Genomic DNA, 24,779 nt, shown 5'->3' on the forward strand with positions numbered 1-24,779 from the left:
CATATGCACCCACTATAACCAAGATACTTTATCAACTGTCTGGTATAACTGTTTAGTAAAGGATGATATACTGACAGAAGCATACACAGACAACAAATAATTGATAGCAATGACTGTATAAAACACAAACCTATATATCATATATACAGTCTACTCTGTTATTGATTAAAATAGGTACCTTGCCCATCCCCTGAGGGAAAGTTTATGCCATTGCCATGGCTACTCCAATCCTGACGGTGGCAGTAAATGTTAATTTACACAGTGGCTGACAAGCTACAAGACTGACAAGAACAAGACGTAGTCAGAGTAGTTTTTGAATTTTCTGACGTTAGAGACTCCGACAAATGGATTGTTTCACGACATAATGTAAGTTGCCAGATTAAACACAATTGTTTTAAATTGTTATTTCTAATTTATTTAGGTGTTAATGAAAGAAGGATGGCCTTGTTGGTTATTAATATTGTCACTGTCTCACTTAATTTACTGAAATACAATGTCACTACCAGTCGCTGCTAACATTAGCTGGCTAGGTCGTCAGATGGAATTAGAAGAGATAGCCAGCTAGCCTTACAATTCATAACGTTGCTGCGTTGTGTAAGCAACGTTAAACTCGAGAAGGGATGCAACACGCAACTCATGGATATCTCAAGCATAGGCTTAGATAGTTTGTTTGAATTTCTTACGTATCGTATCTTAAAGAAGCTAGTCTATACCTTTTGTTGCCGATTCGAGGTTGTTTAGGGTTAGCTAACGTTAGCTGCTAGCTAATGTTGCCTACAACCTGGAACACTTTGGATTTAGCTGTAACGTTACCTAATGTTACTTGTGTGTTGATTAACATTAGAATGATATGAAGATATTTATAACCCCTGAGTTCAATTAATGGTCCCTGCCACGTCAACTATTTCGTTAATTGATGGAATAGATAGCTTTAACGTTAGCGTTAGGGAAAACAAAACTGAAAGACAAAGGTAACGTTAGCGTTAGCTATGTTGATTAACATTAACGTAACGGTTGATGTTGATGACTAGTTAGTCACATTATCGTTGAAATATAGGGTTACCCTTGGGCCTACAACACTTAACGGTATGCTGTAATTGACATCTTGAAATACTGTCAGGGAGGTGTCTGTCAAAGATGTCAAACTAATAGTAAGCCACCTTAGCCAAATCTAGCTTCAAATGCGATAGTTGAATGCTACCTAAATTGATATTCATCAGCCTTTGCCAACTGGATTTGGGCTGCCTGACCGAGGTGGTTTGTTGACACAACGTGTTTAATTTGATCTGTATGTTTATTCTAAGCAGTTGTTTCCCCCCAGTTGAAATATTTCAAGTGCCCACGGAGGTGACAAGTTTCCTGGATATAAAGCATCCAACAGAATCTACATGACACTGACATGAGTGGCACCGTAAGTATTAATGCAAACAGAGCGTTCAGCTTTGAGACACTGCATTTTGAGTCATTGAAAATGAGTTAGTAGGCCTACACTTTTTTTTACCTAAGTCGTTCAATTTCTGCACAGAAAGGCATATGTATGTCTACATAAATTAACTGTAACTTATCTGGGTACTAGTAGTATCTGGGTATCTGTAGTCACTGCTCCACTCCCCTCCCGCCCACACACACATCTACACTGTGATCACTCACATACATCTTACATACAGTACTCTGCTTGCAATAGTAAGTCCCTTCACCATACTTGCAGTACACTGCCCCCCCCCCCCCCCCCCCCCCCCCTCCTCCCCCCTACATACACAGCACATTGTCTCATGAGGAAGCTTCCCCCCCCCCCCCCCCCCATAAATGCACAAATAGGCTGACACCAGACATAATTTCACTGCATTTCTTACATCCAGTAACTATATGCATGTGACAATAAACTTCCTTGTATCCTTGTACTAGTGTTGCGTGGGTCAACCCGTTACCCGCGGAAACCCGCGGGTCGGGCGGGTGCGGGTAAGCTTAATCGGAAAATATCGCGGGCGGGACGGGTCAAAAATTGACAAAGCACTTCTTCTCACAAAGTTCTCACTTAGTTATTAATAATGTAGGCTACAGAACATAAAGTGCAACACACCTTCTTGCAATCTCTCTTAACTGCATAAAACAGGTTACGATATGATGATTAGTCTACAAGACCTTCCATCTTCTCTTCCCCTCTCCCTCTCACACAGGCGCATGACTGAGGGTGCGCTGCAACCTGCATTCCTGCAACAAGTGCATCAAGTGAGCGCGCTTTTAGCTCAGCTGCTGGTCAGGTGCTGGAGGCGCGTCGAAATAGATTATATCCTGGAACGGTGGATTCCATTCTCTTTTTACACAGCGCAGCCAAACAGCTAACCTAAATCAAACATGATCGTGTATACAGATGCATTTTTGTTAAGTTCAACTTTCTTTCAACTTTCTGGTCTAGTTCATGAACATTTGTAGTTTAGGCAACAGACAGATATCAAGGGTTTAAACCGATTGAACACGTCTGTGTCAATGTGTGTGTGTTTGCCCGTGTCAGGAGAGAGAGATTATTTATTTAGTAGGCCTAGCCTATGTCCATGAAGCTAGATCAGGGGTCGGCAACCTTTTTTGCCTGGAGAGACACTTTTACCAAATGTATTTATTTTTAATCTCAGAAGAGCCTCATAAAGACGATTACAAGAAAAAGTTTGGATATTTAACATAGTTACTTTCATTCAACAGAGGATGTTTTAATACATTTTCTACTAGTTTTAAAAGTAATGTGCAAAAGTAACTTGAAATGTAAAGTGGAATGACATAAGTATACTATAGGCCTTAGGCTTCCCATGTAGGCTAAACACCACCCCCTATTTTGCCAGTGTCCTTTGGTATGCAAAGTAACATCATAGTTCACAATACAACACTCAATTTTCATTGACGAAATTCAACATTAGGCCTACCAGAGATTAGATTTGGTGATGGCCTTGGAGTCTGGCCTGCTCATATTCAGTGAGGTGAAGTTTCATGCAAGAATTGGCTGTCATCATTTAAGGGCAACTCCACGCAAAACTCATATATCCATAACGCCAACTAAATACCATGGCATTGTGTTGCCGTTATGGATGTGACAGTTTTGCGCGGAATTGCCCTTAAACGTGAGCGCAGGTTTGTCTTTATATTTTTCATATGTGAGAAAGATTTCTCACATGCAAGTGGAATAGTACGGAAGCCGAGTGAGGCCATGTCATATCATTATTTTTTTCACCTTGTTATCTTGAGATATCAAAATAATTCATTTGGGATCTCGGGAAAACAACACAATTAATTCATGATCATGGGAAAACAACCGAGACAACTAGCTACAGTCACAACCTCAGCGTTTCCATCCAACTCATGGGAATTAGTGATGCACATCCGTGGTAGCCTAATGTGCATAAATAAAATGCAACACCTATTGATTCCAATTATGGGACACTTTGCCTACGTTGAGTGAAATGGACACCCTCTCTGCGGTCACAATTTATTTACTCAATTAAAACAACACAACTGCACTTTTATTGATATTACCTGAAAAACACAATTAAATAACATGACTTGGATTTATAGCGTCTTAGAAAAGAGCTCTTCATATGCTAGGCTATATCGTTTTAAGACCGTCTAGCCTGTCAGCCTTTATGTTAGGTAAAAATACTTTGTGCTGCATCCATGCCACATGAAGCATGCACTGTTGATCTGTGCATGCCATGACCAACTTTTGATTTTTTGATTTGGAAAGGAAGTTCATTGTTTTGGGCTGCTATTACAATATATTACAATTTCAGCCCAAAGTTGGATAACATGTAGAATTTTGCTGCAATTTCAAAACCGGATTACTCGGGATCCGCTTACTGTACAGAGGAATGCTTCATATCCTCTTACGGCTCCTACACACAGTTGCGTTCTTTCTCAACGCGAGCAACGGGAGAAACGCGACGCAACGGACCCACAATTCAGTTCGACAACGGATGACGTGAGCCCATGTAAAGTGAATGGGATGCGTCTCCAGCACTGCAACGGACGCAGCTGTGTGTAGGAGCCGTTACGTTTCTCCCGTAGCTCGCGTTGAGAAGTTCAGCTGTTGCACAGACAGACGGCAGCGGCCAATCAAGCCAATCGACGGACTGCACCAACCAATCAAATTATGGTTATACTCAGTCATTTGCATAGCTACCGTCGGGAACACCCACTGGCATGCGTTGACGGAACGCAACTGTGTGTAGAAGCCGTTATTTAGTAAGGTCTGCTGTTTATGTCGATATATGGTTTGCTATGTTTTGACCAAGGTGTTCGTGAGATATACCACTTAGAGTAATGGGTGTGGAGATGGACAAAGCGGTGTGTGCACAATGGAAATATTATTAAATGTCATGTAGCCTATATCCAACGTTCATTTTCTCGCGAACCGTTTATCACAACACCTAGCCGCTAATATCATTGGAAAGCTCAGGTTCTGCTCTTTCACATGTGTGATAAGTACTCCGTGAGCAATTCAACAGAATAATGGGTGTGAATTTGGACACATTTTGTCTCCGTCAGCCACATAGCCAGGGTGGCCACAGGGGTGGCCAGAGTTTCTGTTGAGGTGGCCGTGGCCACCCCGTGCCACCCCTGATCCAAATCACTCACTGCATGCGTGAAAGAAACAGTAACGTGGGACTTGGACATCACAATAAATGAGGCTACCGGTCAATAAAACTGCATTGATAAGAGATTAGTAGCAAGGCCTAATTGACAGAAATTAGTCTAGCCGAGGCGAGTGGCACTCCCGTCTCCTCTTACCTGCTGATCCAGCATATTTCTTCATCTTTAGCTTTAGCTGCTTGAAAAGTGTCTCATAACACATAATCCTTATCTGCTGCGTTGCTGTAAAAAAGTTTGGTTGCACCTGAAAAAGTGAAACGTTAGTCTTGAGCCCTGCTATGGAATTGAATTTCCTTGTGGGGATCAATAAAGTATCTATCTATCTATCTAATTTGAGGTATAATTGAAATGATTTTGTGGATAATGTGTTGCAGGGAACATATAGTTAATACAGTTGTCCAGTGTAACCTTTCACTACCTTTCCTGATATAATTGCATACATTTGTTTATCATGACAGACTCAGAGGAAAAAACGGGTTGGTGATGCATGCTCAAGACCAGGGTCCAAGAGGAGTAGACGTAACACCAACAGCATGACCTCGGAAGAACCTCCAGAGACAATTGATGTTGAGAATGACAGACTTCGTGGTAAGTTCCTGAAAAATACTAGTGGAGTTTTGCCAATGTGTGATTAAACTGAAATTTTATCATTTTTTAAGCTCTATTTTGCACAGTATTATCTAAGTTACTACATTATACTGGTGGCACAGTAGGTTACAGGTATTATTTGATGGGAGTATTCTTATTGAATACATTTTCCTTTCAATGCCCTATGGTGGTGTTCTTCAAACGACTAAAGCAGAGTCCAAATCAATACACATTTTGTCATATTTAGCAAATTTCTCATTGTGGTCCTCCAGTTTGCTCTTTTTGTGTGTCAGCTCCAGAAAGTATGTTAAACAGTCTTGGCTCTGTTAATGGAAGACAAACGTAATGGCTCAGTCTCAGCCATAAACGATTTCAGCAAATCAACACCTTGTTTCAGAGCACAGGAGGGAGGGGTGTAATTTGATTGACTATTTAGTGTGATCGTCAACAACCTTTCACCAAAATGGCCATTAAGTTTTGATGTCAGAATAAAAATAAATCATTTGTTTAATGTGACGTTTTTGGGGGTTTTGTCAGTTGTGTAATTGTATTCATGTGCAGGTGAAGAGGTTGTGGACCTAACAAGCGAAACCCCTGAAACATCGGTGGTTGACCTCACAAATACTGACTGCGTGGTGGTGGGTTTCAAAATTATCATTATAAATAATCCATCTTTGGACATCTGTTGAAATGAATTTAATGGAGATTTGTCTAATAACATATTTTGTCTCTTTCATAACTGATGATCACTGCTGTGGCAGCTGGTGGATGAAGGTAATGAATAAATATTTACAAAGATTGATTCTTGGAAAAATAGCTTTTTAATATATCAGTGTGCTCATGCCTGACAGCTTGCTTATGCAAAATAAAACAAGAAAATGACTGGCCTTAAGCCATATTAATAACAGAACAATAATTTATAATATTGTATATAACTGATGAACGCACCTTGCCAGTAGGGGGAATTTTGAGTGAAATTGGATAAATCTAGATAATTGTAAACATTCCTCAGGTCCACGGAGCCATCACAACATAGCTGCTGAAGGCTATGTTTTAATCAGTGATGAAGAAGAGACCCCAGTCACCACTACATCTCTCCGAGCGAACTCTAGATTAAGGTAGCCTCTTAAGACATGTTTTCTGCATATTTCAATGTTTGTCATTAGAGTAATTATACAATGCAGCAGTACGGTCCGGTACATTCTGGAGTGGGAATTTCCCAGGACATCCTCACTTGGACTTTTCACTGCTAGTAATCACTCTGATGTTCCATTGATTCAAAACGAGAGGGCAGTGGTTTCATAATGTCACTTTTGACAGTTACAGGGTGAGAAATGGAGGAAATGTAATGGAGTGAATATTCAATTTAGCATGTGACGTATAGAAGTAGGCTATACAAATGATTGTACGCACAAGCACATAAGCTTTCGGCTCTCGAGTGATGTGCAGCGTCTAAGATTGAAACTATTTGAAATGAACCCGTGGCTGTGGTTACTTGTGGCCAAACCACAGATATGGTAATATCCTTACCAACCCACTCTTACTCATGCCATATTCCTTAATTAGACCATGTCTGAAAATGTTGCCTCTTGGTGTCAATGATAAATAATTTTTGTGTGTGGACTGTTTTTTTTCTTTTGTGCATGGAGTGCTATACTGACCTGCTGTGTATTATAAGGTGATGGGATTGAAAGGCAGATGGATCAGATGGATATAGAGTTTCATGTATAAGGACCTTAAATATTCTAGTATGACCAAGAGCATACATGTGCTTATATGACATCATGGATTTGATCACTGATATGAGGTTAATAATGGTTATCTTAGGTTAATGGATAACATGTAGGTCCGAAGTTAATGATTCACATCGAAATCCTGGATAATAAAATCAGATTGTGTTTCATAGGTCTACAACAGGTGAAGTGAGTTGTCAGGTATGCTTCAGTACATATGCTGAGGTAAGTACTTGCAGCAAGGTCCAGTCTTCATCCACCCTGTTAAAATGGATAAGCCCGCCTTAACTATGCAAACAGAAACTGTGTTGTTGTTGGAATATATTTAGAAATTATTGGCCTTAAAAAGAGTTTCAATATTAATGAAAACCTTTAGCATTTTAGTTATTTGCTTAGTTTAAAATGTATACAATACATAAACAGACCAGACCATATGTTAAATGGAAAATCAGTATACATTTTCCTTTTGAAGTAGAAAACTAATGAATCCAAGTTCCATTGTTAAAATGCCGGTAGTTGCACTCGGATGCCTGTAGGTCACTGGCTTGAGCATGATAATTTTTCTGTTATATCTGTGCTTGTCATGTAGGATTCAAGTGATCTTGAATGCACCATTTTGTTCATGACTGCACTCTTCCATTGACTTGCATAGTATTTGATCTGGTGCCTCACATGGTACAAAGTGGTATAACAGGAGAGTGGGCTAAGCTCTGTCTGGTTTGCATGCTAACTTTAGTGGATATCTGGACAACACAGAGCTGAGGTGATTTATTTGACATCACATCAGAAGGATTCTGTTGCTATTTCTAGGTCTTTTAATGTTTCAACTAAAAACTGCACTTAGTTCCTTTAATCTCACTCTGAAATGTTTTCCTTTTTCCCCTCCAGATTGTGCAGAGGGGCAGAGGAATGGTATCTACTCTGTGTGGCCACATGTTCTGTAAGGAATGCCTGTGCAAGTCCCTTGACCGGACCCACGCCTGCCCAAAGTGCCAAACCAAGCTGACACGCAAACAGTACCATCCCATCTATTTCTGACTTGTGTAGGAGGATGATGTGCATATATCTGTAAATATGTTTTATCCCATACTTGCCACCACAACACACACACATGCACAAAACCAGAAAGCAATACCTTGTCTGGAGGAAAGAAAGTCACTATAATTGGTCATCTTGTCTTTTCCTTTTGTAGGCAAGTTTAAAAACCTAGTTGGTGTGCGTGGGTTGTGCATTTGTTTTTCAGAACGCACTATGTGTTGTTCTGTGTGTTGGTAATTGTTTTGCATTTCTGTGATTATTTTTGTGTTTATTTATATTTGATGATTTCTATTAAAAATTAAATATAGTTGTATTAATGAAAAACATACAAGAATTAAACATTCTTAAAATTCAGTTCAGTGTTTCCTTCATCTGGTGATGCTCTGGAGTGTTTTGTGTAGTGGAATTGTGTGGGGGTTTTTTTGCCAATAAAATCACCCACCCCGATGGGAAAAGATTGCTCAGTTTGAGCTGCTTTGAGTTTAGTCAGAACTGTATTTTTTTGCACAGACAGAACACTTGAAGCAGCAATTTGATTATAATTAGATCTATCTTTAAGATAAGATAAGCAATGATCACTGAGTTAGTAAGTTATTGTATAAGGGTAAAAGCCATTCTAACATAAAAGTTCCTTACTCTCCTATATATTTTTTAACTAGGGCATGTTTAAAACTAACCCCCAAGCCCCCTTTAAGATTTTACTTTCTATAATGCAAGGAATCTTAGAGCTGGATCCTCACTTCAGGCAAATTTGTCATTGCTATTTGCATTATACTGGCAACCACATTTCAAGTCCTTCAAAACCATAGAAAGTACTGCATCAACACTGAAGTATGCAGTGTTGATGCAATGCAACCCAACCTGTAAAACCAGATTGTCATGAAAACCTGAGTCACTGGAACTTGAGTGGAACCGAATTCAAGAATTGTAGATCTACTTTATTCATAGCCACGTGATGGTGACGTGTGCACGTTTGCTCTAGCTGTCTTGTCTCAGCCTCCCTCGTTAATAAACCATAGAAGAAGCGCCTTCAATGGTTGGTTTAAACTCTTACAGTGGTGACTGCTTTCTGCAAGGCAGTGATTACACTGTGAGATTGCATCACACACAAATGGTACTGAATACTAAATTATAAATGAGCTGGTTGTCCCATTCAACCCCCCACATTTTGTATTTGACGCTAAAAAAGATAAATCTCTGCCACTGATCTGTAGTGGCTAAAAAATAGGAAAAACAGACTCAGGTATATTATTTTATTTTGTCCTACGGAGGCCCTAGAATAGAGGAGAAACAATACAAAACCACTCCATGCTTAGGTTTTAATGTCTTCCAAATAGAATTCACATTTTAGCTATAAACACATGCAATGTGTGTGTATAACATTACAAAATGTTTAGTGGAGTTGCGAGTTGCCATATTTTGGCATTGCTGGTCATGCTTTGGCTAAGTAGATGTATGATGGCAGATAAAAAAATATTACATATGAAAAAATAAGTTGTTCCAGTAAGAACTAAGCAAAGGTTTGGCCAGTGGTCTTCAACAGACATCCACAAATGCGAACTAGAGAATAAGGTTCAGGCTGGTTGGCTTCAGCCACTAGGTCATTCGGCCAATGCTAGACTTAAATTATGATGGCAACAATAAAGTTTCCCATTTATTTAGAAGAATATTAAGAATTCAAATTCTATTTAATATAAAGAAGATAAGCCGTATATGTCTCCCACCAAGTTTTTGCACAGACCAGATGACTCATGTGGCAGGCTCTCATTTTAGTGACTGGTACTAACTCCAGCAGTAAAGGTTGGCATCCCCTGTTTGTGTACTACCAAGGCTGAGAGCACGTACTCCACAACTGGGTAAAGGAATACTAATTCATTATTCCATTCAGGTCTACAGTACATGACACCCCTGTAACGAAAACACTGCACAGTGGGATCACAACATAATCACTGCAAATAGCTAGCACTTGAACGTTTTTTTTCTCACATTCACAACAATCACCAGAAAAAAAGAAACCCATACATAAACAATCAACGACTCTCTTTGCAGAGAATAACCTCTCCCCATTTACAAACACAGCCCCATTGTACTGGCTGCAGCCATGTCCCTTTCATCTTAGTTGTGTCAGCACTCTTTACTGAGGCCTACAGAAGGCCTATGTCTTCTGGTCAGAGTCCTCCTGCCCAGCAGTGCTTGACTGTAGCATGGGTACTGTGACGTCAGACTCATTCTCCTCGCTGACAACCACAACAGCCTCGCTGGAGCTACTGGGGTGGACCGAGACCGTAATGTCCACGCTGTTCACCACTGGGGTTTCCTCCTGATCTTCCTCGTGGTTCTCCACGTCTGGTCCATCTGCTGGAGGGACACTGCAGATCACCTCCCCACATTCACCAGCACAGGGAGGAGCTTCTATGGCCCTCTGGGCCCTGGGCCCTGCACTTGGTGTTGCCAGATCTATATGGACAGTCTCCAGAATGTCATCCACAAAGGCCTTGCAGTTCAGAATGAGCGGAGGTAGTGGGACACTGCGTGCCAGCTCTTCAATGTGGCGGGCAAACTCCATCGTCTTGAACTGCGTGACCTTAGCCAGTTCCAGGGTCTTGGCGGAGGTGATGATGGGTATGCGTTTGGCAATCTCAAAGGCCTTCTGCAGTTTCTCTGCCCCCTCTGTACGGAAGAACTCGTTGATGGCACTCTCGGTCTTCTTCAGGTGTGTGCTGACCATGCAGAGGCGTGTGATGTTCAGGATCATGGTGACCGTGAACGTGACAAGGCAGACGATCATGTAATAGAGTCCCAGACCACTGTGTGTGTAAGCCACACGCAATCTGATGGTGTAGTTTGATGTTCCATTCGAATTTGAGGCGATACATGTATACCTGCCGCGGTCCTCAAAGGTCACTGTGGTGATGTTTAAGATTCCCTTCTCCAGTATCAGCCATTTGCCATCTAAAATAAACACATGTTAAATATAGCTATCCATATCAATCGATTTGAAAAATAAATAAAGCAATAATGTAAAGGGGTAGGCTGCTAACCTATAGCCTTACTTACCTCCCTGTTCATCCAATATATGCCCTTTTGAATTGTACCACATAATATCGTCGTGACTTCCAGTAACATTGCATTCAATGAGTGTGCTGCTTCCCTCTTTCACTACTATGTCCCGTGAGGTTGGTAAATCAGCCAGTCCCTTCACGGACACCAGTGATGTGTTCCGACTGGGGTCGATGTAGGCATCCCCCGTCTCTACTATGACAAGGACTAGGATACAGGTGAAACTGCAGCAGCTGTACGTGTCACAGTTCAGTTTAGCCATATCGCTCCTGGTTATTCTGTTTCAGGGTGTAACAATAATGATGGGACAATTCAGCCACTGAAACCTTAGCCTACGAACAAAACAGGATAGGCAGTAACCAATTCATGTGTTAAAGTTTTTATCTGCACTCACCGAAGCTGTGACAGAAGCGCTGAACGTTGAAGATGCAGTCCCGAAGATGCAACAGGTAGGCCTAGCCTGCTAATCGTCCTAGTCGTGGATCGCAATGACTATTTCGCATCAATGTTTATAAACGTTTGGAAGGATTTGATGTCGATTCGTTTAGAGGTGAAATGGTAATTAATCGTATTTGGTTTACCTCGCCACCATTGGCAACAGCTTCCTTGTTCAACAGACAAGGGCGGGATCGAGTTTACGCGTTATCACGCTCATCCACTCACTGACTGCGTGTCAGCAGAGCCCGTCTTATTAGACATTCTCTTGTGTCAGGTGCCAAGAGCCGCGTTCAAACCAGATAATAGGGTGAAAACAATGACATGAATGTTTTTCCCTCTTTTGACATTTAGTTCCTCATATCTACGCACAATATACATTATGAAAAATTCCAAACAAAATAAAATAAAGTAGCCTAACGTAATGGTAAGGTAGCCTTTAACTGCACGTCATTTGGCCCAGCAACAAAATGAAAAGCATTTTTCTGTCCTTTAATTTTCTGTATTATATTATCATAAAACTGACATAGCCTACATAACTGAAATAAAATAGCTGAAGAGACTGACTGCTCTTTTGCTTTGTAGTGTCGTCAAATAGCCTAGGCTATACGATTTCCAAAAATGGGCAGGAGATGGCGCCAATTTGTCATTGTGTTAGTTAGCCCAGGGGTTCCCAAACTTTTCCACGACAAGGCCCCCCAAATACCACTAGGTTCTGGCCAAGGACCCCCTTGATGTGTTATTAAACCCATCGACAATATACGGCAAATGTAAAAATACATTAAGCTAATCCTAATAATTATTTTAGCCACAAGCACTTCGCGATGGAGCACACAGTGTGTAAAAATTGCATTTGGGGCTTTCTGCTATATGAGAGCTATATCACTTTACTATTATTCCCAGTCATTATCATGAAACATATAATGTTCAGATATGCGACAAATTATTCTAATGCCATTGTATAACATCCCTCATAGTAAAAGGTATATTTTACATTTTTCAAATTTATTTATTCGTTTCTTTTATTTTTCCTTCCAACTTGCTGAGGCCCCCCTGGCACGGGTTGCGGCCCCCACTTTGAAAACCACTGAGTTAGCCTACTAACCTAGGCCTATTGTTTTCGATTCAGTATAAAAAAATGTGAACATTTTGACTCACTTAGTCCAAATATGTAAATAGAAATTTGAAATGTGGTGAGAATCATAATGAGGACCCTTGTCAACAAAAGATTGTGCAAGTTAAGTCTTGTTTAAGTAGCCTACTGACAGCCTACTGAGCCAGGGATGGGCAACTGGCGGCCCGCGGGCCGCATGCGGCCCTCCTCCTCACTCAGTGCGGCCCGCGGATCAATTTTGAGATGTCATTAAAATGTTTTTTTACCACATCTGAACAGGATCCTTATCGTAATGACACGGTCCACCGATAGGGGCGCTTCCTATATAAAACATTTTTGAATTGACTTGCCAAAAAACATTATTTACACGCAGCATTGGTATTTACTGAGTTATTAGCTTTCCCCCATTACTACTTGCATGAGTGGTTGCTTGTAGTTACCCGTACCTGGTTTTTTTTATGTCCATTTTTTGGTCATGGAAATTCAGGATTTTTGTCGGGGAAGTAATGGAATTTTACATTTGACAGAGTGGGAACCATGGTTAAGATACACTAACAATAGCCTTTTTACAAAAGTTTATTACCCATTGCAGTGGGGAAAAAGGTTTATTGTAAATGTGTTATCTTTTAGTTTATTTCACGTTCCTTGGTAAATAGAAGCAATAATAAAAATGCATTTGAGTATAGAAAATATTAAATTAATGCATGCTGGTTTAATAAACCGTGCAGACATAGGCTCCTGTATATTCTGAATCCTGATATCCCAGTGGTAGACATGAGCGGTCACATCTGGCCCTCTGACAACGACAAGAAAATTTTGTGGCCCTCTCTATCATCAAAGTTGCTGGCCTATACTCCTTTCTGATACTGATACTTCTGATAGGCTGTTACCAAGGGCTTGTCCACACGGAGAGGCTTTTTAGGTTAAACGCAGAGGTTTTGCTTCGTCTTGGCCGAGCGTCCAAACGAATCCTGTAAACGCACTGCCCGAAACCGCACTTTCTTGAAACCTGGTCCCAGAGTGGAAAAATCTGAAACCGTAGCCCGTTTGAATTCGTTTAGACAGCGAAACCGCACATCCTGCTTGCGTATAGATGATGTCATCGCCACACCTCAGCTGCCCTGGAGTTGCACTTATAGTATTGCCTAACAATACTAGTTAAGTTAATAATAAATATCACAACTGGTGCTGCGCAGCGCCGATAGCTTATGACTTGGTGGACTGAACTAGCCTGGGTGTTCCCATGCAAGCTTGCACGCGATTTGATTCACGCTGCTAAGGCAGCCTGGAGACCATGGAGCAAATTTTCGCCTGAGATAGGGAACCAATCACAGAACAGGTGGGAAAGCAAGACGATGATGAGCTATGCACAGACGCATTTGATAGACATCCGTGGCACCCAATAAACGGATCTGGGCATTTTTTTCAAATACGAGAAAATGAACGTTTGGTTCCCAGACCACGTCTCTTTGAGAAGTGGTGGCGCTAGCCAGGCTACACTGTAACAAGATTCTGTGATTTTCACAGCATCACTGCTGTTTTTGAGAAAAATGTGTACTGTATTTGTGAATACAGTATGTTGCTGTAGTTTCGCTATGAATTATGGTCAAAAATGGTCAAACTACAGTAATAAAAATTTGCTGCGAATCATAACACAGTAATAAATCTGACTCCTCCCTCACTTGTCAGCTTTTTGAAAATTTTGAAAAAACATGGCGGAAAATCAGTTGGGGTTTTCTGTTTTCTTTTTGCACATAAATACAAAGTTAAGCTCCCAGATAGCAAGGTGACATTGATATTATGTTGATTTTCCATCCAAATCATCATTTTGAAAAGATATTGAAAAGTCATGGATTTATGGTTTACTGGGGAATTTTGACGTGGTGATTGAAACGTGCACCGCGCGACGACGTTTGAACTGTCCGGCGGCGGGAGATCATTTTTGAGCAACAGTTCAGTCAGTCAGACCAACGGTGTTCAGCACTCTGTCAAGTTCGCAGCTCCACCTTAATGGTAAGCAAGCATTTATTTATGTAACGTTAATGTTTCATTGTGAAATTGTACTACATTAAATTCGGGCATGTACAGTCTATGTACGTTGTACTGTCTAACTTACAAACTCATCCATGCTTGTTGGATCAACTAAGTAACGTTAGGCTAGCTATCATAGTTGCTGTTGCTGTGAAGGTGGCATTAACGTTAATGTTTTATGTTACGTTAACGTTTTGGCAGTCTCATTTATATTAGGCCTACCTTAGTTCTCAGTAAGTTACAGTTTATTATATTCATATAATTTATATAAAACATTCGCTAGTAGTGCTAGGCCTAGTATGTTACTGTCACAATGTTAGGCTGAAGATGATGTGCTGCTGGTTAACGTTAACGTGGAGGTTTAGCTGCTACCAGCTAACTTATGCAACGTTAACTCATCGTAATCAGTACATATATCTATGTGTTGCTGCAAGCAAACATCATCAATGAGCTCACCCAGCTGGCTAACGTTAGCAGCTAAATATACCTTGCGAAACTGAGTTATGCTAACACCATCTTCAGCCTGGCATTTTGACAGTAAACTCAAAAAACATACAGTATATATATAAATGATTATTCTAAAGTTTCACTTGTAAGTAGCCTTCAGTTTCAGTTGAAATTGTTATCTAACACTGTTCATCTTTTTTTCTTCTATTTCTGCTAGGTGCTGCTTCACTCTGCTACTGGTGGTGGATCAGGCTGACTGCAACCGTTGGTCTAACGTTAGGATGCAGCACACGAACATTTCTAAACGGAAAAAAGTGAATAAATGTACTTGCTTTTCAAACTGATAACAAGTTGTCAATGGTTATTTATGCAAGTTTGTGTAGCCTAAACCATACCTAGGCCTAGTCAAATTTATCCTGGCTGTAGATAAAGCAGGATATGAATTTCCCAAAATTACTGTATATAATATTACAGCACTGGTATTACTACTGTACTAAGTTACAGTATGATCCATAAGTACTGTGGTTAAAAATACGGTAGACAATTCAATACTGTATACATTACAGCACTGGTAGTACTACTGTAGTTTGCATTTACAGTATCAGGCATAGGTACTGTGATTTCATATACAGTAGGTGTACTGTAGAGTGAAATACAGCAACTTGCTGGTTATTTGCTGCCAGCAAGTTGCTGTAAATTTTACGTTAAACTTTTTACAGTGTAGGACTGAACACTGTTTTTCCCGGTGTTTTTTTTTAATGCATTCTAGCTACTGTCAGTGACACGAGAGAACTAAGTTATTAGGAAAGTGCGGTGTAAGTTTAGGCTACATTAATTTGTGCGTAGTGCCAGTGTCATTCATTTATTTTACATGTCTTACAACATATATACATGCATTCACAGTCGAGTGAAATCAGATATAAGCATACAAAGACGCTTAGAACTCACGTTAAGCCGATGGTAGCACACTGAATGCAAATGCGCGATTTGATGCAGGCAAAAGTATTGACTGTTATTACAGGGCTCTCAAGTGTCACGCATTGAGCGTGACAGTCACTCATTTCAGTCTTTTGTCACGCTCTCCCGCCACACATTGTATTTCTCACGCAGAAAAACTATTTATATATTTAGTAGCCTATGCTGCCTCAGCGCCCAAAATGTCTCTGGCCGCGCCGCTCTCACCCGGCAGGAATGAAGCGCATCTCCCCTGGAGTTGAGCCTGTCACTTATCAGCCAATCAAAAATAACGAGAGGGGCTACACAATAGCCAATCAGAAAATAGCACTATTGTATCTGGGTAAGATTTAACGCAACAACCAATGAAAAAACGCGTATCCTGGAATTGTTGAACGTGAATTATTGAACGCGAACCTGTTTCGTTCACCTTGAAGCTTCGAGCATCAGTTCATGGTTTCAGCACAGAGTAAGTCATCTTTTAATGTTACAACAAATCCACAACTTTTTTGACACAAACAATGACAACGTGACTGCTAGAGAATGTTTCCCAGACAATTAGCATCAGTTGTTCATGACTGTCTGTACTTAGCCAACAGTTTCACAGCCTGTTCATTGACAACACTTGCTCAGCCTATGCCTAGTCATAGCCTACTTTCGTTCACACGATGACTGACATATTGTCACATTCTAAACATCACTCACTCCAAATAGGCTTAATCATTTTATTAGCACTAAACAAATTAAAGTGTATTGCATAGCCTATTGTTATAGGTCACTTTTAAAATCATCATATAATTATATCCTGGCCATGGATGCATTAATCATTGCATCTGTATTCAAAAATGTCAGGTAAAAAGCAATAAAGCCTCCTAAAAGGTCCAGGTTAGTGGATGCTCAGAGGTGGTGAAAAGGCCCATTATTGAATTGTCAGTGCCATGTGTCAAATCTTTTCTTTTGCAAATCTGAGCAATTATAAATTATACTTTTGCCCCATTTTGACTTAGGAGGGCATTGCTCCTTACAAAGGCTAGATTATTATTTTCTTTTTCTACTAACAAGCATCTTTGAACTGACCACATTTCAGCCCTCTAGGTCTTGACTTGATATGACTTGAGTCCTAGCATTAGGTCTTGTCATGCTGTGTGCAAAAGTAGATCAATATAGAATGACAACATGAGTACTTTAGACCATTATTTGCCAAGTTATTGCCAAGATCATGCATTTTGTAAAATGGCCTATGAAAACTCCCCATAGGACTTTGGGTTATCCAAAATGCATACAGTAGGCTACTGGCAATCAAATGCCTACTGCATATGAACCCCTTATAAGCATAATCTTGGCCTTAAATGAAAGGTAATACTCTGAAGTTTCATGCTTGCATTTGGATTGTAGGCTACTTCAGGTTCTGATATAACTACAAATATGGAATAATTACAAAAAATACAAATCTTTACAATTTCTATTTCAATTCAATTGGTGTGTATAAGATGGGCTATATTTCTGCACAACTAATATGGATCAACTGTTGACTGACCTGGGGCTGGTGTATGCTAGCTGGTGATGCTAGTTGCGCGTGTAAATCCTCACACCCCTAACCTTAAGAACGGCTCTAACCGCTGAGTTGGAAACTTGGGCTTTTAGCTCAGTGGTTAGAGCGCTCGACTCCCATTCCGGTGTGTTGAGGTGGCGGGTTCGAGGGCCGTGAGCGGCGGATGAAACAACCTCTGGAACATCTGAAGCAGGGGTCTCAAACACCCGGCCCGCGGGCCAAATCCGGCCCGCGTCCTGCCCAATTCCGGCCCGCGACGTATGACAAAATAATAATGTAATCCGGCCCTTGAGGCTATTAATTGCGACAAACAACGATACTGATTAAAATAGACGATAGATCCAGGTACGGTGACAAATCTCATTTGTAGGCCTACTCTGCTCCACTATGTGCAAGACATCCAGAGCTTGATTCAAACCTAAAATCGCTGCGTAAAGTTTTCAGGAAATACTTGTATTACACGCGAGAAACACAAAGACGTGCATATGTAATGACGCGGAAGCGATGCAGGCCATAGTGTTGCAGAAATTGAAGCAGAGATTAAGCAGAAATAGGCCTACACCAAATGTTGAAAAACGTTCACGTGTGATGAAGTCTTAGGTAAGATATGTTATTCACCTATTCTAATTCTGAAGGAGAATATCCTTTTGGAGATTATGATCGATCGTCTATGACAGTGATAGTCACGGTGCGTCTGTGAATGGAGGTGCGTGTATACAACGGTGTCCACTAAGCATACCATGCTTGTTTCGACCCTCTGCCCAACATAGCTTGGAGGTTGCAGTGGTAATCGTGATGATAGTGTCCGTAATGGATGTGGTACAGACAGCAGGGCTAGTAGAAATAGGGCTCTAAAGAACTACAAAGTCACCCACAATATGATGCGAACTTCTGGGTAAGGCTACTGCAGATTACCCGCGATAGGAACTGTTTGACCAGAATACTTTATTGTAGGCCTATATTGTAGTAATCTATTACTAAACCACAACATCTTAGGTGTTGGCATACATCTTAGGTGTTTTCCTGTTCATTTGTTATGTGGGTAATATGAAAAAAGGAAAGTAAACCTGCTTAAATATGTTCATCCAGTATTTACTGAAAGGTGCATAATTTGAGGTGCTTGCCATCCAGTGACAAATTAGATGGGTAAATTTACCCCCTTCATAAACTTTTGTTTTACTCAAAGATTTTTACATTTACAGTAGGACTTTATCTCTGACCACTTTATATCAAAATGTCAAGCCATGGCCTTTTGACATTTTGATATAAAAATCCAATGGTGTTGGCAATGGCTTTCTTAACCCTGGTGCCTAGTTTGCCAGGTTTAAACAAGTTATGAGAGGAAATATTTTTATTTGGTGTGAAACACACACACATACCTGTTTTTATGTTTTTCATTTATTGTCGATGGGGAATGTCACTCTTGCCTGTCCTCAAAACTTAAGAGCCCTGTGTTATTAACGAAGGTTTTATAGCAATATTATAAATGCCAAAACTAATGTGAATCACAGACTATCCTACAACCAAAGAAAGTAAAGGTGATTAGTAGGCCTACCTGCGTTAGCCAAATAAAGGACGGGACTGCACCCTTCACAAACCGTAAAATAAAGTGTATTAGTTTTACAGTTGACAGTTCACCATCAGTCCACACAAACAATTCTGGTTTCCTTCCACTAGCCATTTCGTCGTAGCCTATTCTGTCTGTTTGTAAAGCGCAAGTTTTGGTCAATTTCTGTAAAGAAACAGTGCCACCTATAGGCCTGGGGTAAAAAGTAATGTGTTGAGTCGTGTTGAGATGGATCCGCTTGGACGCAAATATTCTTGATACGGTTCCAGGGAAGACGGAGGAAAAAAAGATCGGTTTGGTACGTGTGGACTAGGCCCAAGTCAGAAGAGAAGCTGAAAATCAGGATTTGAGTCTCAACCATAGGTCTCAACCCAGCCCTCCTGTTGTTTGATGACTAATACAAAGAGGCTGAGAGAATTTGAGGGGCCTCTTTGGCTTGTGGTCCCTGGACACATTATTTATGCATACTACTACTACTATTTGAATTGAAATAGTTTAGAAATACAGAAAACCGAGTCACGTGGGATCGTGGGACCTTTATTATTTTGTTATATTTTCAACAGTTTTTAGTTGTGGACACCTGGGGGCAGTATTGAGAAAAAAGGGGGAATGCATAATTAGGTTCTGCTTTTTTGCTTATGTGGAATAAACTTTCCTTTCTCTGTCTCTCCTTGTCCCACACACTCTCCGTCTCCACCTTACCATTTCTAATGAACCTCCACGGTGCGTGCCCCCACCACCACCCATGTTATGCTACGTCATTTTTGTAGAGCCAATAAGGCTGTGCATACGTTTATGGACGTAGGCACGCTTCAATTAAACTGAAATACACATTTTGCGCATCATGTACAAAAATCCGGGACATTCAGTGTCCAGGATTTTTATTTTTATTTTCCTGGACAGACCATGAAAATCCTGGACAATCAGGAAAATCCTGGACAGGTGGCAACCCGCCTTCATACTGTACGAGTCATATCATCAATCATTAACCTAGAAATACTTCTTCGTACATTTAATGAACATTGTGCGTAATAATTCACAGCAAACTGAATATGGTGGTCCAAGAGCAGACCATGCACCGGTCGGCAGTCATATACGAAGCACTGCACAATGTTGCTAACGTTAACCGCTTTCACACACACACACACACACAATATAAAATACACGATGGTAAATATAACATTCAATACCAAAACACGATTATTTGCACGATTACTCCTGAAATAACTGCTATTAACTGCACATTCACTATATAAAAATCACTGTTTGAAGGACAGGGTTCGCGTGCTGTCGCCGGTTGGAAATGATTTCGCGCTGGTTCGTGCATTGCTTATATATTATTCAGTGAGGCGCGGTGGTTTATGGGATGAGTAGTTCCTTCGCTCGGAAATGAAAATATGTACACAGTCTTGTACCTTTGACTTTTTTTGGACTTTCTCTTCGTTTTTTCACTCGAAATGATATGTTGTATGCTTATGAGTTACTCCGTAGCTGATTAGCCTAAGACATGCTCTAAAACTCTTTAGATACGGATTTTTCCAAAACGTCAATGGGAGAAATGAATGGGAAATTTACTTCCGGAAACTAAGCTCTCTCGGAGGAGGGGCGGGACTGTGATGCTCTATTGGAGCTGTTGAGTGAAGCGAGAGTGCGATCACCTGTGGACGACGCTGAGTAGAACTAGGAAGAATGCTGGCGTGAAGATAACTTTTGGATTATGTTTTCTATTGGAGCTGGGCTGCATGGTTCCGAGGATTGAGGAGCATTTTAAACTGTTTTGGGTGTGGTCCTACTTTGGGCCTTGGATTTTATTTGGAGTTCATTATTTGGACTAAAGCAAGCAAATTGGTAAATGTTGCACAAGACAGCTGGCTGCATAAGAAAATACTGTGAGTAGCCTATTTGATAGGCTTACAGGTCCAATGTGGTTTTCATTTAGCTTGTTTTCATTTGATTTTATGCTCCTGTTTATATAGCTATAATAACAGCATGGGATAGCCTGTCATTAGAAATGTTGGGACAAAATTGAATTAGGCCTACTAAGGGTGGTGGTATTTGCAAATGTGTAAATCAGGGGTAACAAGTATTAAGTAAGGGGGGTGGGGTGGAGTTTGGAGGCATCTGGTTTTTGCGCCTTACGGACCATGTGTGGGTGTGGATATTTCTTCTTTTTTGTTAAAAGAAGTTTGGGGGAACCTGGGTGGGGGGTCTCAGGGTTTGTTCTGAGTGTTCATGATTGTTTTGTTGTGTTTATTAGGATTAGGTGTTTTGTAGCTTGCACAGTGAAGGCTGTAGATGGGTGTTCTCCTCTTCTATGGGCACACATTCAAATGATAGAAGCATTACCTAATGGCTAAATTGATCAAACCGTGATTGGGTATAGGGCAGGTATTTCATAGCTCATACAGTAGTAAGAAGAATGGAGTGGCAATACTGGTGCACAAAAAATTAAACTTAGTCCTGCTTAATCAGAAGAAAGATGATGAGGGTAGGATGATTTGTATTCATGCTGCCATTGATGGAGTGAAAATTAATATTTGTAATCTATGCTCCAAACAAAGATGATAGTGACTTTTTTCATATAGTTAATAAGAGTATTGGGGAACTTGAAGAGGCTCAGATAGTGATGGCAGGTGACTTCAATCAAATACAAGATGCCCATTTAGATCGAACTACATATAAATCTGTGCCAAGAGATAGATTAGCTATACAACTGATGATGAAAGACCATGGTCTGATAGATATATGGAGGGTGGTCAATATAGAGAAAAAGAATATACTTTTTTTTCACACATGCATAAATCATACTCAAGGATAGACTATTTTTTAGTTTCAAGAAAAATTACTGATGTTGTAGCTGATTGTAAGATTGGAGCCATAGCTTTGTCTGACCATGCTCCAGTAGAGTTGATCGTACAATTTCAATCAAGTAAGCCAACCGGAAGCAGATGGAGACTAAATACGTCCGTTATCCAGGACCCCACACTTAAGGCATCTATGGGCATTCACCTTAAGATTTTTTTTGATCAGAATGTGGGGTCAACAGAGAAGCTTTCAAGTGTATGGGAAGCTTCAAAAGCGTATATGAGGGGCTATTTCATCTCACAGTCAAGTTATTTAAAAAGAGTGTCTTATTTGAAGATGAAGGATTTAGAATCTCAGATCAAAAATAAGGAAACCATGTTGTCACAATGTTATAGTGAGCATGGGTTTAAAGAAATATGTAACCTGAAATATCAGCTCAATGAGATTTATAATAAAAAAGCAGAATACGCCCTTTTCAGGTTGAAGTCCAGTTTTTATGAGAGCGGCGAGAAAGCTGGTAAACTGTTGGCCTCACAATTGAAGAGAAAGGATGCTAGTCTCTTAATCCCAGCCATCAATAATGACAGAGGGGAGGTGGTAACAGACAATACAGAAATTAATGGCATATTTAAGAATTTCTACAGTTCAATTTCTACAGATCAGAAATGCCTGTTGATAAGGATAGGTATGCAGAATTTTTTTCAAATATAGAGATCCCTGTTGTGTCTCAAACACAAGTAGATATGATGGATGCACCTATAGATGAATCAGAGGTTAGAGCCGCAATTCTGTCAATGAAATCTGGAAAGTCACCTGGTCTTGATTCAGCTGGAAAGACCAGTCACCTGGTCTTTCCAGCTGAATATTATAAGATCAACATTGACTTGCTGGCACCCATTTTAACAAAGGTTTACACAGAAGCACTGGAGGAGGGGCTACTCCCTCCTACTTTCAATGATGCAGTAATAACTATACTACTCAAAAAAGATAAGGACCCATATGAACCAAGTAGTTATAGGCCAATTAGCTTAGAGAACGTGGATTGTAAAATTTTGTCTAAGATACTGGCAATGAGACTGGAGAAAGTCTTACCAAGAGTCATCAATGAGGACCAGGTTGGATTCATTAAAGGTAGATCTTCTGCAGACAACCTTAGGCGCCTATTGCATATTATGTGGTTAAACTGTGAGAAAAATTTGCCTGTTGCTGCTTTTTCTCTTGATGCAATGAAGGAATTTGAGTGGGGATATTTGATACATACACTAGAGGCCTTTGGCTTTGGGAAAGGATTTATCAAATGGGTAAAGGTTTTGTATTCAGCACCGCGGGCAGCTGTTCTTACAAATGGCATCATGTCCCCTTTCTTTAATTTAGGAAGAGGCACAAGGCAGGGGGACCCATTATCCCCACTATTAGTTTCTTGAAGCTCCCTAAGATGGTGCAGTCATCCAAACTCCCTGGAATCTCAGCAAACAAATGGATGTGATGAGCATGAGGAGATAGCACCTATCAAAGCTGCTGAGAGGATATCAGAAAGGAAGGGTCATGTTGTAACACCAGTACCAATACCCCTCCCCACCTCCGTCGTCTCCTTGTCACCACAAAGACACAACAACATGGAATACACTACTGGAATACATGCTGAAAGCGGAGCATCTGCAACAAACTTCCCAGAACCTCAGCAGGCAGATGGAGACTCTGGATCAATTTTCAACCCCAACCTCCTTGATTTCCCATCACCACCCACACCCAATCACGTCCCCACCCAATCAAACTCCCCAGGCCACACAAACCCCCCTAATCTCTCATCCCCATCCCCACCCCTTCATCCCACCACCCACTCAAACTCCACAGGATCCCCTGAATACCCATCACCATCCCCACCCAAGCACATGATGTTCCCTGCAAGAATGGAGAGACTGCTACCAGTAGCCATGCAGAGTTTTACTAGCCCAAGATCATTAGCACCAAAGAAGCGAAGGGCACCTCCACCCCCTCGCCCTCCCCCTCCCCGTTTAGAAGGATCTCTTAAGCAGCAGCAACCTCTTAGTTCATTTTCTCAGCCGGCATATAGCATGGAATGTGCAGTGGAAAATTCAGATGGCAGCAGCAGGGGACAATTATATGATGACTGTATTGCATGATATTCTCAGGGTCCCTGCAATATAAATGGTACTGACAGTAGTTTTGAGAACATGCCGGGATCCAGTAAGCCCATGACATTCTCTATTCCTGTATTGACAAGAAATAGAACACAAATGCATCGAGCTTATAGGGTAAACCAGTCCAATCTCCTACCCGTACCACATCAACCTCAGATTTCCCCCATGGATCATATTTCCCCAACACTTAAACTAACAAAACTAGCACTCCTAAATATCAGATCTCTTTCAAACAAATCATTCTTAATTCATGATCTAATTTGCACACACAACCTTGATTTTTTACTTTTAACTGAGACATGGTTAGATCAAGCAAACAGTGCTGCTACTCTCATCGAATCAGCTCCCCCAAACTTCAGTTTTTTGAGTGCTACCAGAGCAAATAAAAGAGGTGGGGGGATAGCCACAATTTTCAAGACGTCTTTTCAGTGCAATCAGTCGTCATTCGGTGACTTTACTTCATTTGAATATCTGTGTGCATGCATTAAGTCTTCTCCTCAGATTTTATTACTGACAATTTACAGGCCTCCAAAACATTCAGCTAAAGTTTTTCTTGAAGAGCTAGGTGAACTGCTATCAGTTGTTTGCATAGAGTATGACTGTCTTATTATATCAGGGGATCTAAACTTGCATGTGGATAATCCTGAAAACAATTATG

The 24,779-nt window shown here is 40.6% G+C and overlaps 2 protein-coding genes and 1 long non-coding RNA gene across 6 annotated transcripts; 2 read left to right on the forward strand and 1 right to left on the reverse strand.

The window, feature by feature from the left end:
* Positions 1–236: 236 nt before the first annotated feature.
* Positions 237–8,453, forward strand: LOC121708741 (E3 ubiquitin-protein ligase RNF4-like). 3 transcript variants are annotated; one of them, XM_042091587.1, is made up of 8 exons: positions 237–366; positions 1,308–1,411; positions 5,094–5,223; positions 5,785–5,861; positions 5,985–5,997; positions 6,236–6,341; positions 7,130–7,181; positions 7,845–8,453. In XM_042091587.1, the coding sequence occupies exons 2-8, from the start codon at positions 1,400–1,402 to the stop codon at positions 7,992–7,994; spliced, it is 540 nt and encodes a 179-aa protein (XP_041947521.1). In that variant the 5' UTR covers positions 237–366; positions 1,308–1,399; the 3' UTR covers positions 7,995–8,453. The 3 variants fall into 3 exon arrangements, with proteins under 3 accessions (XP_041947521.1, XP_041947520.1, XP_041947519.1); XM_042091586.1 differs by having other exon boundaries at positions 248–366; positions 1,322–1,411; XM_042091585.1 differs by lacking the exons at positions 237–366; positions 1,308–1,411 and adding an exon at positions 2,107–2,229.
* A 780-nt stretch (positions 8,454–9,233) lies between these two features.
* On the reverse strand, positions 9,234–11,724 carry LOC121708739 (microfibrillar-associated protein 3-like). Of its 2 annotated transcripts, XR_006031753.1 has the most exons (4): positions 11,449–11,724; positions 11,052–11,332; positions 10,088–10,946; positions 9,234–10,054 (listed from the first exon to the last, which is right to left on the reverse strand). XR_006031753.1 is itself a non-coding variant. In XM_042091580.1 (3 exons), the coding sequence occupies exons 2-3, from the start codon at positions 11,314–11,316 to the stop codon at positions 10,150–10,152; spliced, it is 1,062 nt and encodes a 353-aa protein (XP_041947514.1). In that variant the 5' UTR covers positions 11,317–11,332; positions 11,449–11,724; the 3' UTR covers positions 9,234–10,149. The 2 variants fall into 2 exon arrangements, 1 of the variants encoding a protein (XP_041947514.1); XM_042091580.1 differs by having other exon boundaries at positions 9,234–10,946.
* Positions 11,725–14,555: 2,831 nt separating this feature from the next.
* LOC121708742 lies at positions 14,556–15,425 on the forward strand. The gene is made up of 2 exons (XR_006031754.1): positions 14,556–14,616; positions 15,299–15,425. It is a non-coding gene; the product is annotated as an uncharacterized LOC121708742 (long non-coding RNA).
* The last annotated feature ends 9,354 nt before the right edge of the window (positions 15,426–24,779 follow it).

This window comes from Alosa sapidissima, chromosome 5 (genome assembly GCF_018492685.1).
Source record: "Alosa sapidissima isolate fAloSap1 chromosome 5, fAloSap1.pri, whole genome shotgun sequence".
Classification (NCBI taxonomy): domain Eukaryota; kingdom Metazoa; phylum Chordata; class Actinopteri; order Clupeiformes; family Clupeidae; genus Alosa; species Alosa sapidissima.